At 46.7% G+C, this 19565-nt stretch overlaps 1 protein-coding gene across 1 annotated transcript in view; it reads left to right on the top strand.

Moving 5' to 3' along the window:
- Window positions 1–19565, top strand: part of SCFD1 (sec1 family domain containing 1) — a 709689-nt gene that overhangs the window by 120646 nt on the left and 569478 nt on the right. The window contains exon 8 of the mRNA XM_086936984.1: window positions 916–971. Within this exon, the coding sequence (XP_086793110.1) occupies window positions 916–971 (56 nt within the window). The remainder of the gene's footprint in view (window positions 1–915; window positions 972–19565) is intronic.

Here is a 19565-nt window from a genome sequence, read left to right as displayed (position 1 = left end):
AAACAAAGGCCTATAGTCTCGCCTCTTGCATGTTCCTTATCTTCTTTTTACGTAAAGGAAGATGAGAGTGAGCCTGTAGTGGGGCCACAAGGGGATATACTGAAAGAAACGAAGGATAACTATAGGCCGGAGTGCCGAAAGCAACGAAGGCCTATGCCGAAGCAGTGATCTACATTAGCACAAGGAAATCACAGTGCATGCGTGGAAGAGTCAAAAAGGAAAACAAGACACAAACAGAAAGTGCAGGCAGCAGGAAACAAGCATCTTCTCAGAGCCTATTCGGGGAAAACACAAAGACTCGCCAAGCAGAGACTATCAGAGTTTGCACAGATGTGGGAGGTGATTTTGTCAAATCGCGTTCTGTGCTGTAGATCAGGTCTCACTGCTCCCTCTCTGTGGTTTCATCTGAGCGTGGTTTAAGGTCTTGTAATGACATGTTCTCAAGGGAGCGAATACAATATAAAACCAGAAAAACACAAACGTGATGGCGAAATGCGTGCATTAATCTCAGCCACTGGCAATTACTCTGGCTGCGTTCCAGTCCATCTTTTTGTACCCTACTGTAGACAACAACTGTATGCAAGCCAGACTTGTCCTGGTCAGCAGCAGTCCTAACTGAAATGCCAGGCCAGATCATTTTTGTGACACTATTAACTATGAGCAAACCTCCTGTCCACCAGTTTGGGAACAACCAGATTAACTACATCCCCCCACCCATCTGCACAACCAGTATCCCAGATATGCTGAACCTGTGAATACATTTTGGAAAACCAATCAATGTATTGCATCATGTTTTTTAATGTGTACTGTGTCATTGCTTTGTTGAATGAGTGTGACCATCCTTAACAGACGTAGAACAGCACTAGATGGGAGACATAAACAGCAATGAATATCACCTTGGTTTTGTTTGGATAGGGGCTGTGCCAATCATCCGGTGTTCCAGCGGCAACGCAGCGGAAATGGTGGCTGTGGTAAGCGGACAATGTTTTATATATATTTTAAAGATAATGATCAACATGTTCATTTCAAATCAAAGCTTTGGAAAACATACTACAAAGGGCCACTAAAGTCTCTTGCAATGTCAATCGCTTCTTCCACAGGGAGGATGCAGAATTCCCGAGAAGCAGAGAAAAGGGAATTAATTTCATACATATGATATGGAGCTGTCCCCTCTTAGCGAATTACTGGCAGGAAGTGATAAGGGAAACGACCAGAGTAATAGGGCGGATAGTGCCGTGCACGCCAGAACATGTTTTACTAAATGGGTTTCCGCACTCAGCTAAGACTAAGGTTACTGCTAGATTGCAAGACCTAGCCTTCATACTGGCGAAGCGAGAAATAACCAGAAAAATGGAAAGCACCAGCTGGCCCCAGTATCCATAGATGGAAACGAGAGCTGGTGAAAGGGGCAAGCTGTGAAGGTAGGATACTGTTTAGGATGCGAAAGGGGTATAGGTAGAGCTGAGATGGCGCAAGCCTGGAAGGCGCTGGTGGAGGACTTGAAAAATGTTGGCCAGGGATCTGACCCAATAACCCCATAGAACCATCTCGGCACGGGAGCCCCGGGAACCAGGATCCGGATGAGGGATTGGACGAGCGTCCAGAGAGAGAAGTGCCCAATGACTAAGACACACATGAAGGGCTGGGCAGTCGTAAGCACCACCGATGCTCCAGATATCCGTTCATAGTCAAACTCAGAGGAAGGTAGTACAATACCCCAGTTGACAGCAGCGCAGGGGGGTGGGGGATAGTTGGAGAAAGTTAGGGTGGGGAGAATAGACGGCACCTGTCTAGAATGGGAACATTAGAAGCATTGTACGTTAAATGACACTCATTTCATGGTGAAGTTATGCAGCACCAGCCGGGACCGTGGGGACTAGACACAGGTGAATCGGCAGAGGACTCCTGAGACCCAAATCGGAGACAGTCGAGCCTCTCCCCCCGAGCCCCGATCAAAGAAACGATACCTCTGACATTGAATTTTTGTGTCTTCACGGAGTGTCAGTAAGTACGCCGACACTCGTTTTTAATTCCTTTTTCTACCACACACCTTAGCGTGTGTGTAGGTACCACACTGGTTCCATCACGTGACTTTAATTATTTTCACCACTCACTTATCACCTTTCGGTCCTGAAGAAAGCCCCATTTAACCACGCATAAGGGGCTGAAACATGTAGACCTACACACATAGCCAACTGACAGGTAATTGATCCTTACCACTTGCACCACGTAGATTTTATCATATATCCTGAGCCGCCATTAATAAAATTCAGGCAAGGATTCTCAGAGATATTTTTAATGTTATAACTTCACATCACACAAATGCACCAACACCGCTCCTCTGTAATCAGGCATCAATCAATCAATCAATACATTTGTAGAGGGCGCTACTCACCCGTGGGGGTCTCAAGGCGCTGAAGGGGGGGACGCTAGTGCTCGAATAACCAGGTCTTGAGGTGTTTCCTGAAGGTGAGATGGTCCTGGGTCAGTCGTAGGTGTGCGGGGAGGGAGTTCCATGTCTTGGCTGCCAGGTAGGAGAACGATCTTCCTCCGGTGGTGGTTCTGCGAATCTGTGGGACGGTGGCGAGAGCAAGGCTGGTGGAGCGGAGCTGGCGGGTGGTGGTGTAGAACAAGAGGCGGTTGTTGAGGTATTCGGGGCCCATGTTGTGGAGCGCTTTGTGTGTGTGGGTGAGCAGCCTGAACATGATCCTCTTGATGACGGGGAGCCAGTGCAGGTGTCTCAGGTGGGCGGATATGTGGCTGTGGCGAGGGATGTCGAGGATGAGTCATGCGGAGATGTTCTGTATGCGCTGAAGGGGTTTCTGAAGTTTGGCTGTGGTACCTGCAAAATAGGGCGTTCCCGTAGTCCAGTCGGCTGGTGACGAGGGCCTGGGTGACCGTCTTTCTGGTTCCGGTCAGGATCCATCGGAAGATCTTTCGGAGCATCCGCAGGGTGTTGAAGCATGAAGACGAGACTGCGTTGACTTGCTTGGTCATCGTGAGGGAGGAGTCCAGGATGAATCCCAGGTTGCGTGCGTGGTCCGTGGGTGTCGGTGCGGTGCCCAGCATCTTTGGCCACCAGGAGGATGGGGATTGTCCGAGGATGAGGACCTCCGCCTTGTCCGAGTTGAGCTTCAGACGGCTGTGCTTCATCCATTCTGCGACATCTTTCATTCTGTCCTGGAAGTTGGTTTTGGCGGTGAGAGGGTCTTTGGTGAGGGAGATTACCAGTTGGTTGTCGTCGGTGTAAGAGATGCTGTTGATATTGTGCTTGCGTTCGATGGTGGTGAGGGGGCTCATGTAGATATTGAAGAGGGTTGGGCTGAGTGAGGAGCCTTGGGGTACGCCGCAGATGATCTTGGTGGCCCCGGAGCGGAAGGGAGGGAGGCGGACTATCTGGGTTCTGTCGGAGAGGAACGTTGTGATCCAGTCCAGGGCCTTTCCTTGGATCCCAGTGTTGTAGAGGCGGGTTATTAGGGTGCGGTGGCAGACGGTGTCAAAGGCTGCAGAAAGGTCCAGGAGGATGAGAGCGGCTGTCTCTCCATTGTCCTCAGGGTCCTGATGTCATCGGTGGCTGCGATGAGGGCCGTCTCGGTGCTGTGGTTGGCTCGAAATCCGGACTGGGATGGGTCGGCGAGTTGTTTGCTTCGAGGAATGCAGTCAGTTGTTTATTGACGGTCTTCTCTATGACTTTAGCCGGGAAGGGGAGAAGAGAGATGGGGTGGAAGTTCTTGAGGTCTTTAGGTTCAGCTGTTGGTTTCTTCAGAAGGGCGTTGATCTCTGCGTGTTTCCATCTTTCAGGGAGGGTGGCTGAGGTGAAGGAGCTGTTGATGACGTTCCGGAGGTGGGGTGCGATGATGGTGTCGGCTTTGTTGAAGATATGATGAGGGCATGGGTCGGAGGGGAAGTCAGAGTGGATGGTGTTCATGACGTGGGTGGTGTCTTCAGTGCTGTTGGGGGTCCATGCGCTGAGGCTGGTGGTGGGGGTCGTTGGTTTGGTGGCTGGGGGCGGAGTCTGGGGTCCGAAGCTGTCGTGTATGTCTGCGATTTTGCGGTGGAAGAACGTGGCGAGGGAGTTGCAGAGGTCTTGTGATGGTGTGACGTCGTTGTTGCTGGCGCAGGGGTTGGAGAGGTCTTTGACGATGCTGAAGAGTTCCTTGCTGTTGTGGGTGTTGTTATCCAGCCGCTCTTTCAACGATGTCCTTTTGGTGGTGCGGATCATCTGGTGGTATTTGCGGGTGGCGTTCTTGAGGGCTGTCATGTTTTCTGATGTCCGTTTGTGGCGCCAAGCTTTTTCAAGGGTTCTGCATGATTTCTTTGCGATTGTGCTGCGTCGCTGGTGTCAGGGGTGTCGCCAGGTGGGTTCTGGCATAGCGATGTGGTCAGCTGGTCTGTGGTGACTTTGCTCCAGCATCTACGGGGGATCTGTAGCGTGTGGTGGTGGGATGTGGTCCTCTTGAAGATGAAGTTGATGCAGCTGTGGTCGGTCCAGTGTAGTCCGGTGGAGTGGCTGAAGGAGACGTGGTTGCTGGCGGAGAAGATGGGAGAGCGTGTTGCCAGCGAGGTGGGTGGGCGTGTCCACCAGTTGCTTGAGTCCGAGGTTGGCCAGGTTGTCGAGCAGGGTGATGGTGTTGTTGTCGCTGTTTTTCTCCAGGTGGAAGGTCAGGTCCCCTAGGAGGATGTACTCTGGTGAGGCTAGCGCGTGCGGGCTGATGAAGTTGGCGATGGTTTAGCTGAATTGTGTCCGTGGGCCCGGGGGTCTGTAGATGAGTGTTCCTCTGAGGGTGGTCTGGGGGTCAGTGTGGATCTGGAAGTGTAGGTGTTCGGCGGCGGTGAGTGTGTCTTCGGCGTTGGTCGTGATGCTGATGGTGTTCCTGTAGATGATGGCGATTCATCGTAGCACAACCGGGGGGCATTCGGCCGCCCGGTTGAGACCCCGATGATGAAGCATGACACCAACCATGTTGGTGTGTGAGAGGTCATTTAAACACTCAATGGGTGACAACTCCTATCACAAGCAGTGACTACAAGTATCCACACAAACATAGTGGGCATGTTCACATTGTTTAAGTATTGTTAGCTCCACGGGTTCAGGATGCGCCCCCCTCCCCCCAATACCCTTGCTCTTCCATTGTTTTTCCCCGAAGTTATGCAGCCAAAATGACTGTAAGCTATGACCAAGGCATATGCCTAAAGCAATATGGTGTAATGTTGGACCCACGTGTATACTGACATATAGAAAAGACAATAACACATGTTTTAAAAAAACAAAACCGTTCGTTTCAAACTGCTGTAAGTTGTACAGCTCAGCTGATTGGTAGAAAAGTGGATTTCCTTGCAGTGTGGGATTAAGGGCTCCACGGTGCCAGCATGGAGTGAAGCTCTAAGTAGCCATAATGATTGGGGAAAATTAGTACCACCCAGTGGAAACAAGCAGTCAACAGAGACTCAGTCAGCGCCACTGCAATTACGCTGCAGAGGAGGGCCAGTTTACACTGTAGGGTTCACTAAATTATGCGACAAGCAAAGCCAAATATGCAGCGTAATACAGCGCACACTTTCTTTATTTGGAATTGTTTTCACTGTCCAGTCAAAGGTGTTCTCATTAGTACTAGTTTAATATCGAAATATAGGAATAAGTAACTGAAAGGGGAATTAAGAAGATGAAAATTGAGACTACCAGTTTTGAGTCCAAAGGGGATCGAAGCTCCACATGACCTCATCTTCCCAAGGATCTCCTGGGAGCTTATTCTGGAAGGATTCTGGAAAACTGAGAGATTGCCATCTTTATTAGATGGGGTATTTTCTAAATAGCACAGTGGTGCATGCACAGTAATTATTCAACTGTTCAGAAAAAGCTGGAAATGAGATAGAAGTATTGGTTAGAGAAAACTGCTTTGTCAAAGCGTAGAAAAAAATTCCACATAAATCACAGTGACCTAGTGTTTTAAAGCTGGGCTTTTCAGAGAGGTCGGTATGTACTCTGCCGATTGATGCCAGGTGGCAGAGAACAGAAAATGTACAGAAGGATCTTGGGGAGCAGTATCAGGAAGGGGGTGCCGAAGGGCGAAGGGTCGCTGTTCTTTGCTGGGCCCAGGATGTGTAACTGTGATATATATATATATATATATATATATATATATATATTAACGCTCCAAGATGCAGGCACCACGCAGAGGAAAACGGACTTTTGAATACGCTGTATTCTGCTGTTCAGGATATCCTGTTTATTAAATTAACAGTGCAAAGCCGTCATAATGCGTTTCAGCCAACGCAATGGCCTTGATCACATGAGCGCCTGTCAGGTGAGTAAAACACCTTTGTATGGTCCCAGAGTACCATGTGATACACTGTCAGCTGATATGATGAACATAGAAAAAATACTTTGTAAACATGAATGCAAAGCACTAGCGACATTGATCTTCAATGTCAACAAATTAATACAATAACCGCTCAAATGCAGAAACCAGATCAGTTTTTCAAATACATGTAACTTAAGGATGTTTGTCAAATTAAAATGAGACAAATCAATCGAGTCATGGGGTTAAGGTATAACTTTAATCCCCCAATCTGATTTAAGATCACAAATGCACAAAAAATCAGATAATAGAAAATATATGTAAAAATTGCTACATAATTTTAGAAAACACATGTTAAAAAATTCTGAGAATACCTGGAATAAATATGTGCAAAATAATAGCAGTACAAATATTTCTAGCGATTAAGGAGCAAACATTTGATATCAAAGGATCCTATGCATTCCAATCAATGTTAGACATTCTTGTATATGCCCTTGTTGAAATGCATGTGGCTGACAGCGTATATATATATGTCTACACTAACAAATGATGTTAAATGAACTATCTTAAGATCCATCTTAGAAGTGTGCCTTGCAGTGTCTCAGTGCACGGCTTGTTCCATCTTCTGCCCCATTGCGAAGCAGTTGTCAGACACCCCGCTTCTTTTGAGATCCAGTGCCAAAACCATCCGACCTCATGCATCCGAGCATTTGTCTCCGCTGTTTGGCATTAACAGGTTAGTTACTTTGACTGACTCAGGCTTTCTGAAGCCGTCTTCAGAGACATGACGTCTACTGCCTGCAACCAAACCCTGGGCTTCGTTTTACGCTTATCAAACAGATGTAGACAGATGTGCCACTTTCATCCACCCTGTACCTGTGTGTCCCAGAGTAGTGTCCAGTCCACGGGGTATGGGATAGACTACGCTTCTGCCTATGACTCATCTGCCTCTTCCACTCTGTCATGCTGATTTTTAGTGCAAAGGTTCATGCAGACATCTGCTTCAGTAGTTGGATTTTAGGTTTATCTAAATACCCTTTCAGCTGATCTGCAGTAAGAGGGAACTAATGGAATAATGTGTATCTACAATCGAACAGCTCCACTTCACATGATTTCATTATTGGATTGTTGACCTAACCTTGCTTGACTCCCGTCTTGATCTTCTGAGCCGTCTACCTCATGGCTAGAGTACATGGATCGCTTGTGTGAAGCTGCGCCTTCCTCTCTGTCACTGCAAGAGGCCATCTTCTGATCCTTGCTTCTGTCCTAACATAGACTCTTTGAATGTAGCTCCTTCGTTTCAAGGGTTGGTTATTCGCTCCACCCTTTGGGGTGGAAGTACATGTGTGTGGCCATGCATACACCAGGCGCTTCCATAACCCCTCCTAGCTCATGGATGGATGCTAGAAGTGTATCTGAGGGAGGCCCATGTGGTTCTTCATTGTCCTGCCTTAGGTTTAAACTAAGAGATATTTGCAAAGTTATAGTGGCCTCTTTCCTACTCTCACAAAACAGAAATCAAAATGTGGTTTTATTTGCATTGTCCTTCCTTCAACATCACCACTTTTTATTCTGAAACTATAATGAGCAATGGTGTAGAGGTGTCGATTTATGTCGTCTCCAGGCTGTCACATTTTCTGGCACTTATCACACATATTTAATGAATTGTAACATTGTGGTGCTCTTTGTAACATAAAGCTGATTGGTAAATGTGCCAGGCTACCCTTTGGTACTGCCAGGAAAGCCCCCTGCAGCTGAAACATGCCTGCCCAAAGCTGCCCTTTCTTCCACATTACAGAGAGTGAGGCCAATCTGAGTGCTGTCCCACGTCACACGTCACACTCACCTGATTCAAACTCGGGCTGCCTTATTTACTAGGGATGGCTGATCCGTCAGTTTCTGTAACTGAGGACATGCGATTAAAGCGATGAGGCTGTGGCAGCTCAGTACCTGGTATCTCTGTTGTTTCTCATCTTCAGCGTTCTCTTTTGGCGCCAAAACATCATAATTTCTGGTTGAAGGTTAAAGTGAGAGTGGGGTAACATCGACATGGAATAGCTTTAACAATTGATTTCCAAGTCCTTCAAAATCAAACTTGAGGAAAGGTTGCATCTTTGATAACGTGCTTCACTTTCCCTCAAAATCAAACCGAGGTGCTTCTAAAGCACAGCAATCATTTTGCTATTTGTTGAATACACATTTGCAACTACTTAAGTAAGCGTTGAAGAAAAATTGAAACAGCTCTAAAACTCAAGTTAATCTGTGCAAATCTTAATTCACATACTTCTGAAACTTCTTGAATAGGTTTGGTCTTTTCGCTTAAAAAACATCTTACTGATATGCCACAATCTTGGTGATGCAGAGCTCTAAGAGCATTGCCTACGAATGTAGCCTTTGGAAGAAGTTGTCGCAGTCCTGGTGATGCGGCCAACTCTAACACTATTGCCTAAGAATATAACCTCCAGACGAAGTTGACACAGTCTTGGTGATGCGGCAGCTCTAAGACCATTGCCTAAAAATGTAACCTCCGGAGGAAGTTGCTGCAGTCTTGGTGATGCAGTAGGTATAAGACCATTGCCTAAGAATGTATCCTCCTGACGAAGTTGCCACAGTCATGGTGATGCGGCAACTCTAAGACCATTGCCAAAGAATGTAACCTCCTGAAGAATTACTGCAGTCTTGGTGATGCAACAGCTCTACGATCATTGCCTAAGAATGTAACCTCCTGAAGAAGTTGCCATAGTTTTGGTGATGTGACAGCTCTAAGACCATTGCCTAAGAATGAAGCCTCTTGAAGAAGTTGCCACAGTCTTGGCGATGCGGCAGCTTCAAGACCATTGCCTAAGAATATAACCTCCCGAAGACGTTGCCATAGTCGTGGTGATGCGACCAGCTCTAAGGGAGAGTGCCTGCACTTCTTAGCACAAATGCAATACTAGTAATGGGAGAGTACCTGAACTTCTCAGTAGCACCCAAGCATAGTAGGGTAGTAGGTACCTGCACTTCTAAGGAGCACCCAGGCACTATAGGGTAGTAGGTACCTGCACTTCTCAGGAGCACCCAGGCACTATAGGGTAGTAGGTACCTGCACTTCTCAGGAGCACCCAGGCACTATAGGGTAGTAGGTACCTGCACTTCTCAGGAGCACCCAGGCACTATGGGGAGTAAGTACCTGAACTTCTCAGGAGCACCCAGCCACTATAGGGTACTAGGTACCTGCACTTCTCAGGAGCACCCAGGCACTATAGGGTAGTAGGTACCTGCACTTCTCAGGAGCACCCAGGCACTATAGGGTAGTAGGTACCTGCAGGATCCGAATTTTCGACTTTCCACCTCCCAAATCAGATCCTAAACACAAGGAACTTTACATTAAGCCTGATACATGACATCTTCTTACCAAACTGCCTCGCAAACCTGAGTCAGAGGAGATATTATATAAGATTCCTTTAGAAAAGACGAATGCCGGTACTAACCCTTCTCCTCCTCCTCTTCCACTACGTTCCCCTACTCCTTCCCCACCATTAGAACCATTACCTACCACACCACAGAACTCTCCATCCTCACAGCCTGATGATGATTATGATGTAGATGATGAGGATATTCAATTACCTGTAGATCCTTGGAAAGACTACACTATTAACCCACCTACAGATAATGACACAGACCTTTACCCTGCAGAGCCTTCCCCTCCTGACGACAACGTATGTTATTTAGAATTGCTTGCTAGAGCTGCACAATATCACCGGGTACAGCTACACAAAGAATCCCTCGATGAAGATTACTTGTTTGAAACTTTGAGTAGTACACATAGATCAGTCAGACTCTCCCTATGCTCAAAGGCATGATGAGACATGCTGATGGCATCTTCAAGGACCCTGTATGTGCTTGTATTCTGATGCCCAGAATAGATAAAAAAAATATAAGCCTGCTCTGTCTGATCCAGTCTTCATTAAGGGGCAGTTACCCCTAGACTCCCTTGTCTCTAATGCCCGTAACCTCTGGTGGTCCCTCCCCCAACCCCCCATTCCGGACAACGAGTCAAAATTAATAGACGCCTCTGGCAAACAAAAAGCTGCCAGGCAGCGAATCATTGGCGCTTAGCCAACACCCAGGCCCTCTTAGCCAGGTGTGATAGAGCGCACTGGGACGAAATGGAGCAGTTGCTCCAGTATCTCCCAGATGAGGTCAAAGCTAAAGCACAGGATTTAATACAGGAAGGAAAGCTCCTCTCCAATTCCTCTATTAGAGGTGCCTTAGATGCCGCTGATACCGCTTCTGGAGGGATTAACACTAGTGTGTTACTTAGGAGACACACCTTGTTGAGGATTTCCGGTTTCAAACCTGAAGTCCAGCAAAGCATCTTTTCAGGCATGAAGTTGATCAGGCATTATAGAAAGTGAAAAAAGACCCTGAGGTAGCTAAATCTATGGGAGCCCTACAGTCCCCTTCAAACCGGGGCTCCTTTTGTCGCTCCTTCTACCGTGGGGGAGAGCGGGTTCCAAGACCACATCCTCAGACACCAATGTTTCCTCCCATAAAAGCAGCAATCAGTCTTTCTCCACAAGAGACTTCTTTAGAGGAGAATAGAGAGGGAACAGTAGCAAGGGTAGAGGAAAGGGTTCCACACCCCAACACTCCCCTTCCCCTAACAAGCAGTGACTTACCTACCTTTACCCCGATCATTTAACACCTGTCGGGGTACGTCTCCTACAATTCCTCCCCAATTTTCAATCTATAACAACAGACAAATGGATGCTAGGAATTATCCAACATGGTTATTGCCCGGAGCTTACCACCAATCCTCAAACATGCCACCTTGTTCACACTAACTGTCACCAGAACATTTACACCTGCTCAAAAAGGAAGCCCAGTCTCTCTGGCTAAAATGAGCCATAGAGCCTGCACCATTACAATATCAAGGGTCAGGCGTTTACTTCCTGTATTTTCTCATTCCCAAAAAGGAGGGCTCATTAAGACCGATTCTGGACCTCGGAGAACTGAACCACCACATACTGTCAGAACATTTCCACATGGTGACACTTCAACAAGTGCTTCCACTGTTACAACAGGGTGACTTTATTCTACTCTAGACTTAAAGGACGCATATTTACACATTCCAATTCACCCTGCTGATCGCAAATATCTCAGATGTGTTATAGCGGGTCAACATTACCAATTCAAAGTACTACTGTTTGGAGTCTCTACTACTTCGAGAGTATTTACCAAATGCCTGGCAGTAGTCGCAGCTCATCTGAGAAGACCGCACATCTACATCTTCCCCTACCTGGACGACTGGCTCATCAAAGCCGACACACTCCATCCACAATTCACCTACTACATCAACTAGGGTTTACAGTGAATGCTTTGAAGTCCCATCTACAGCCTTCCAACACACAGCCTTATCTGGGGGCCACCGTAGACACTCAAAAAACTCTAGCCTCTCCCAGTGCAGCCAGAATTCACAGTATTCAGTCTCTCTCTTCTCACTCAGTTTCAGCCCAACCACTCATTAACATCCAGAGTCTTCATGCAACTGCTCGGAATTATGGCATCTAGCATCATAATCGTACCCCATGCAAGACTTCACATGCGTCCCCTTCAAGAATGCTTAGCAAGTCAGTGGAAACAGTCGCAAGGTTGATTAACCGATCTAGTGTTGATAGACGGCTGCACCCATCGCTCTCTGCAGTGGTGGAACTCACAAAATGTATCTAAAGGGCGGCCATTCGTCGACCCTGTTCCACAGACCGTACTAACAGCAGACGCATCGCTCACTGGTTGGGGGCTCACTTACAGGATCGCACAATCCAAGGATTGTGGAGTCTGAAGCACAAAAATCTCCATATAAATCAACTAGAGTTACTAGCAGTGTTTCTAGCGCTCAAAGCCTTTCAAACTCACCTCACAGGCAACCCTGTCCTAGTCTGCACGGATAACATGACAGCTATGTACTACATACAAAACAGTGGGGGGGAGGGCACTCTCTTCAACTGTCACTCCTAGCGCAAGCCATTTGGAAATGGGCCATACACCACAAAATGTATCTCCTGGCAGAACATCTTCCAGGAGTAAACAATCAGATTGCAGACCTCCCCAGGAGACAGAAGGCGCAAATCCACGAGTGGGAACTTCATCCTCAGGTTCTCCTCCCATACTTTCAGGAATAGAGATTTCCTCACATAGACCTGTTCGCCACAGCTGAAAACACAAAATGTCCAAGTTTCGCCTCCAGGTTCCCAAACCTGCTTTCGAAAGGCAATGCCCTATGGATGAACTGGTCAGGGATATTTGCCTACGCTTTTCCGCCTCTACCACTAATTCCAGTGGTAGTTCGGAAGTTCAGGCAAACATCCCTCACACTGATTCTCATAGCTCCCACATGGGCACGTCAACCATGGTTCACCACTCTGCTGGAGCGGTCAGTAGTTCCACACCAAAAGCTGCATCTCACCTCCAATCTCCTCACTCAGAGCCATAGAGAAATCAGGCATCCAAATCCCAAAGAACTCAACCTGGCGATCTGGCTCCTGAAGTCATAGAGTTTGGTTATTTACACCTACCAACAGACTTTATGAATATCCTTAAAGATGCTAGAAAGCCTACTACTAGGGCATATTATGCAGCAAAACGTTACCGATTTGTAATCTATTGTAACAATAACAATATCAATTCTCTTGATGCTTCTGTACAGAACATCATCTGTACCTGTTACATTTCAGCAATCTGGGCTAGCCTACACATCCATTTGCTTCCATCTAGCAGCAGTAGCTGCATACTTACAAAGCAGACCACACTTATCTCTATTCAGAGTACCAGTGATTAAAACCTTTCTAGAAGGATTAAAAAGAGTAATCCCACCAAGAGTCCCACCTGCACTAGTGTGAAACCTAAACATAGTACTTAAAAGGCTAATGGGTCCACCATTTGAACAAATGCATAGGTGCTAATTAGAATTCCACTCATGGAAAGTTACTTTCCTCATTGCAATAACTTCACTGAGGAACCTTGGTTAACTCCAGGCATTAATTATACAAAAGCCCTTCTTTCAGCTTCACAGAGACAGTGTGGTTCTTCGCACCAATCTTAAATTTCTATTTAAAGTAGTTTCTGCCTTTCATATCAATCAATCGGTTGAATTACCTGTGTTCTTTCCTCAACGTGATTCTGTAGCAGAACAAGCTTTACATACCCTTGATGTTAGAAGAGCTCTAATATATTAGGCTGAAAGAACAAAATAATTTTGCCAAACAAAACTACTCTTTGTTGCTTTTGCTCCACCACATTAAGCAAATCCCATATCTAAATTAGGCATTGCAAGATGGATTGTAAAATATATCCAGGCATGTTATATGAAAGCAAAATGAACTTTGCTAATACCCCCTAGAGCGCATTACATTCGGAAAATAGGGGCTACTATGGCCTTCTTAGGGAATATTACCCTAGCTGACATCTCTAAGGCGGAATTGCAAAAACAACAGGTGATGGACCGAATGAGGATCAATGTCACACATTCAACCCAGTCAAAAGATCTGGGTCCTAATCCATCGTTTTTTTGCACTCCACACCACCCTGGGTTAGACAATGGCGATATGCAAATCAGCTCTGACCCTGTGCCCCATGGGAACAGTGTGTGACATTGATCCACATTCGGTCCATCACCTGTTGTTTTTGCAATCTCTAAGGCAGCAACATGGTCTGCAACGCACACATTCGTCAAACATTATTGTGTAGATGTATTAGCAAGGCAACAAGCTAATGTAGGCCAGGCAGTACTTAAAACACTGTTTCAGACAACTACAACAACTTCAGGTTAGCCACCGCTTTAGGAGTATACTGCTATATAGTCTATGCAAAGCATGTGACCTACACCTCACAGGCCTCGAACAGATAATAGTACTTACCTAGTATGCATCTGTTCTTGGCATGTAGAGCTGTAGATTCACATACGCCAACCAACTTCTCCGGGTTTCCTATACCTGTTGCCGTTCTGTCTTACGTTATATACATATGCATGGACATCTCTGTTCTATACTTACTAACTCCATTCTTAATCTCTGTGGGAAAACAATCTAACAATGGAGTCGATGCCCATGCGCACTATCACCAAAAAGAGGAGTCACCTTACCTTGTGACTGGAAAGACTTCTTCGAAGAAAATCAACTTGCAAACATCCGGACCCAACCCTAGATGACGGGAGTATTCAAAGCATATGAATCTACAGCAGTACAGGCCACCCAGGCACTATAGGGTAGTAGTTACCTACACTTCTCAGGAGCACCCAGGCACTATAGGGTAGTAGTTACCTACACTTCTCAAGAGCATCCAGGCACTGTAGGGTAGTAGGTACCTACACTTCTCAAGAGCATCCAGGCACTGTAGGGTAGTAGGTACCTGCACTTCCCAGGAGCATCCAGGCACTGTAGGGTAGTAGGTACCTACACTTCTCAAGAGCATCCAGGCACTGTAGGGTAGTAGTTACCTACACTTCTCAGGAGCACCCAGGCACTATAGGGTAGTAGTTACCTACACTTCTCAAGAGCATCCAGGCACTGTAGGGTAGTAGTTACCTACACTTCTCAAGAGCATCCAGGCACTGTAGGGTAGTAGGTACCTGCACTTCCCAGGAGCATCCAGGCACTGTAGGGTAGTAGGTACCTACACTTCTCAAGAGCATCCAGGCACTGTAGGGTAGTAGTTACCTACACTTCTCAAGAGCATCCAGGCACTGTAGGGTAGTAGGTACCTACACTTCTCAAGAGCATCCAGGCACTGTAGGGTAGTAGGTACCTGCACTTCCCAGGAGCACCCAGGCACTGTAGGTTAGTAGTTACCTACACTTCTCAAGAGCATCCAGGCACTACGAGGAGTAAGTACCTGCACTTCTCAGTAACACCCAGGCACTATAGGGTAGTAGTTACCTGCACTTCTCAGTAACACCGAGTCACTGTAGGTTAGTAGTTACCTGCACTTTTCAGTAACACCTAGGCACTGTAGGTTAGTAGTTACCTGCACTTCTCAGTAACACCAGGGTAGTAAGTACCTGCACTTCTCAGTAACACCCAGGCACTATAGGGTAGTAGTTACCTGCACTTCTCAGTAACACCGAGTCACTGTAGGTTAGTAGTTACCTGCACTTCTCAGTAACACCAGGGTAGTAAGTACCTGCACTTCTCGGGAGCACCCACAAGGTACTACAAGGTAGTACTTACCTGCACTTCTATTTTTCCATTCAAAGCACTGGTCGCCTCTGGAGGTGGCCTTCGATGTCAGAGCCCGGACCTGCAGCAGGACAGTCCTTTGAAGCAGTGCTGGAGGGACAAGAAGTTTCCCTGGTCGATTACTGCTCGACCTGGTAGCTTCGGACTAAAACTTATAAGGAACAACAGATGAGGGGGCTTTAGGGATGCAGTAAATAAACAGGGTTGAGGGTAAAGGACTGGGGGAAACTGCTGAAGGGTCGCTTAAAATACATTAAAAGTAAACTGCATACAGCTTAAAAATTCGTATAATTAAAAAAATGAATTCTCATGGTTGTAGAACGGTCAACACTGCCATCTACTGGCTAAACCCAAAATAGACATGTAATAAAGACCGATTTTATTCCAGAACAGATGTAAACAAACATTTTTGCTAAATCTAGGGCACGTTGCGCAGTTGAATGTCGTCGAGTGTAATTATGAGCTGAGGGGACGTATGTGGAGTATCATTATCTGGCATGAAGTGTAATTATGTCAGCTGGAGTATAATCATGTGCAGTTGAATTATTTGGAGTTAAATTGCGGTGCGTGGAGTGTAATTGAATTATGTTGCATGGAACGGTATTATGTTAAGTGGATTTATGTGGCATGGAAATGTGTGGAGTTGAATTTGATGGATTGCCATTAGGTGGCATGTAGTGGAATAATGTGGAATTGATTTATGTGGTGTGGAATTATTAGATGGTGAAATGTGTTGTTTAGTGGAATTATGTGGTGTGTATTTGTGTGTTCGCATGTCGCGAGGCTCCCCTGGGGGTCCATAATCCCCAACAGCACCATCTAGGGGGCTGTGGCCAGCGGTCAGCCAACCACCCGCCCAATCCGACTGATGACGTCTCACCAGTACCCATGGGCTACCGGACAATCCCACAGAATATTTCCAAAAGAGCCCGCGGAGTGGCCGCACTTGAGACACTCTGGCCCCAGGACGCTTCCCATCCACCAGAGCCTCTCCGGGGAGCAATGGAACCGATGGAGGTGCTTGATCCGGATCAAGCTAATACCATGGAAAAGCCAACATTCTGGGAGCAATGTTTGCCTCACCCACTCATCGTCATCAAGGGGCCCCACTTCATGCTCCCACCTAGTCTTTTTGGCTAGCAAGGGGTCCAGTGTATTTACTTGAGTCCGCTGCTCCAGGCCAGTAAACTCACTTCCAGCCGATGCAATTCCTCTTCCCCACCCCTATTACGCCCACCTTGGGCGAGAAAGCCAGACCTAAAAGGACCAATGGTCCTTTGGGGGAGGAGGCCATACCCTTAAGTTTAAAGTTCTCCAAAATAGCTCCCCTGATCTCTTTAGCCAATTTGCCACTCTGGAACCACCAAGCAATTAAACTTCCCAGTCCGCTCTTGCCCCTCCGCCGGCCCCCAACTGCCAGCAAGACCGGAGAATGATCTGAATAGTATGTGCTTTGCCGCTCTGAGTGATGGTGCAGTGCCAGGCGTCCACCAAGCCCAGCGTCTATGCCCAGGGTCGAAGGCATGTAGTAGGCACTACCCCCTTGGTCAGGGCTTCAAGTGGGATGAAAAAACTGAGGGGTCTCTCAAATGGGCGTGGCCAATGTAATTGAGGACGTGGCTTTAAAGCACTTACGCTAGAAATCTGTGTTTAGCATAGTGTGCCGCCAGACTTGTATTTTGCTGTTTCTGTCATTGCATACAGATATGTGATACAAGTAACATCATACCTACAACAAGTCAGGACTATTGGGTTTGTCAATGGTTGTTAGTTGCATAAGATAAATAAGCTGCAACTATGGCTTGTTACATTTATATTGAAAAAGCTTCCACTTAAAGCCCTGGTGACCCTACAACAATGCTGCTGCTCTTGCGTTTCAAGAAGAGAAGGGAAATCCAGAAACAAAATCACTCTTTAAAGGATTTCCCTTCCCCCACAACGCACACCTGGCATGATGTAATTCCGTAACTTCTCCACTAGTGAGAAGTGAGCAGTGTGAGCACACACACATCAACGTGCCTGCTGTCTCGAAACGGGTCTCTATTGGGCTGTTTTGCGCCCTGGCATTGCTGTCTCGAAACGAGTCTCTATCGGGCTGTTTTGTGCCCTGGCGCTTTTTTCCGGATGCAGTGACAGCAAACTGCTGTCACTGCAGTTTGGGAAAAAAACCGGACTGCCTGTGCCAGGGCTCAAAACCGAGCCGGATAGAGACCCTTTTCGAGGCCCCCTGAAAAAAACTGCCGGTGCTCAGACCCTGTGAGACCCGGCCCACTGAAAGCCCTGCCCTTGGTGGTTGTCGTGTCTACCACCGGATCCATGACCACATTGAAGTCTCCTCCCAACATTGTAAAACCAGGTGCGGCCACTGCCAGATGCTGGGCCACCGCATCAAACGTCCCTCCCAGGAGTTGCTGAGGGGCATATGTACTGAAGCATCCATGCTACGCCAGCAAGTGTCCTGCTCAGGGCAACCTGCACAATTTAAAGCAGAGTCCTTCCCTGTATACACTCTAAGGCTGTATACATAACCATTAGAGCTCTCACACAGCATGGATAATTGGATGCCAATACAAGCTCTTTTGTTTGCTGTGTACAACCTGAACAGCAGCCACCCTTGGCACAGGATCAAAGACTCAACAAAGGATATATTCTTTACAGGAGTGCAAATCGGGGTGTTAACCAAACCATGTGAGTAGACCAGTAGGACTGTACACTTGGTTTGGGCACTATCCCCATTGTGAGCATAAAGTCCAGAAATGTTTTCAATTCCCCAAGTGAAGTAGAAGTCCACCTGTGTGCTCTAGAATCAGGACCAAGAGTGCCTCCATGCTCCCTCTGAAATTGTTAAGCACCCAAATGTGTTTGGTACACAACTTCCTCAAGGAAGTCAACATCCAGAAAGAGATGGACATAGTCAGTAGGCAAAAAAGTTCCTTTATTGCCTTGCATCCAGTATCTGGAGTGAACGTGGGAAGTTGGGGCTGCACCAAAGTGGGGGGGAGGGGCTGCTAAGAGAGCACTCGGTCTGTACTTGCTGTCACATGTAACCACTCTTCGGGTTAGTCATCCATGCAGTTGTCTCTATGCTGCATAGATTGTGCTTGCGAAGGAACATCACGTCTGCCATGACCATGTTCTTCAGAATCACAAGAAGATGGGTCATCGAATGGAACTCTGCCGACTGACAAATTACTTCCAGATTCCGTTCCATTTTCTTTTCCTTCAGCTCCTGTCTCAGGATCTAATCCTGCTTCAGAGCTGTCATCTATAAATCTCAATAGAGCCTGGTGAGCAGTCATCCACCGAAACTCAATCTCTGTTGAGTGTCTAAAACCTTCTTTGTGGAATACTGTGTCCTATGTAGAAGGCTGAAGGATGCAGTGGATTGGTGTGTGCGTGTGATATGTCACAGTGAAAAAGCAAAAAACACTTCGCTTCTGATGCTGAGATCTGAAGAACTCCACCAAAGAATTTCTCCTAAGCTGCGTAAAAGACAAACAAAAACAAAGTATCACTTCAGCTTGCCACACAGTCAATACCAACGCGAACTTCATCGAAGCTACTGATCCCAAACACTGATAGCATTTAGGTGCTACAGTTTCTAGGGCTAGGGCATTGGCTCATGATCCACGCTATTGAATGGTTTTGTGCTCCGTTTAACATTTGGGAATTTCAGAACTTATCTTATCTTTTATTAAAATGTTTGCAAATTGTTGTTAACATTCTAGTCAATGCATCACAGGTGTTCAACAAAACATTCTACTACATAGCAACCTTCATCTGATATGCCTCGTTTCCTGTTTCTCAAAACTTTTTTATTGAGAAATCGCAAAGAAGACACAGCATTCCGTACCCCGGAGGAGCTGTAACAAGTGCAGTACATAATAATAAGCGATTCTTTTGACGTTCAGAAAAGTGTCTCTTCCAACCTCCCGCCCCTCTCTCCAACTTCACTAACCCTACCCTCCCCCTCCCTCCCCTTGCACAACGTCTCTCCAATACAGCTCGGGTTAATCATATGTACATCTTCGTATGCATCTGTGTCTTT

The sequence above is a fragment of the Lissotriton vulgaris genome, chromosome 9 (assembly GCF_964263255.1).
Source record: "Lissotriton vulgaris chromosome 9, aLisVul1.2, whole genome shotgun sequence".
In the NCBI taxonomy this organism is placed as follows: Eukaryota; Metazoa; Chordata; class Amphibia; order Caudata; family Salamandridae; genus Lissotriton; species Lissotriton vulgaris.
The sequence above is the reverse complement of the archived record's forward strand: the minus strand, read 5'-3'. Positions and strand labels throughout refer to the sequence as shown.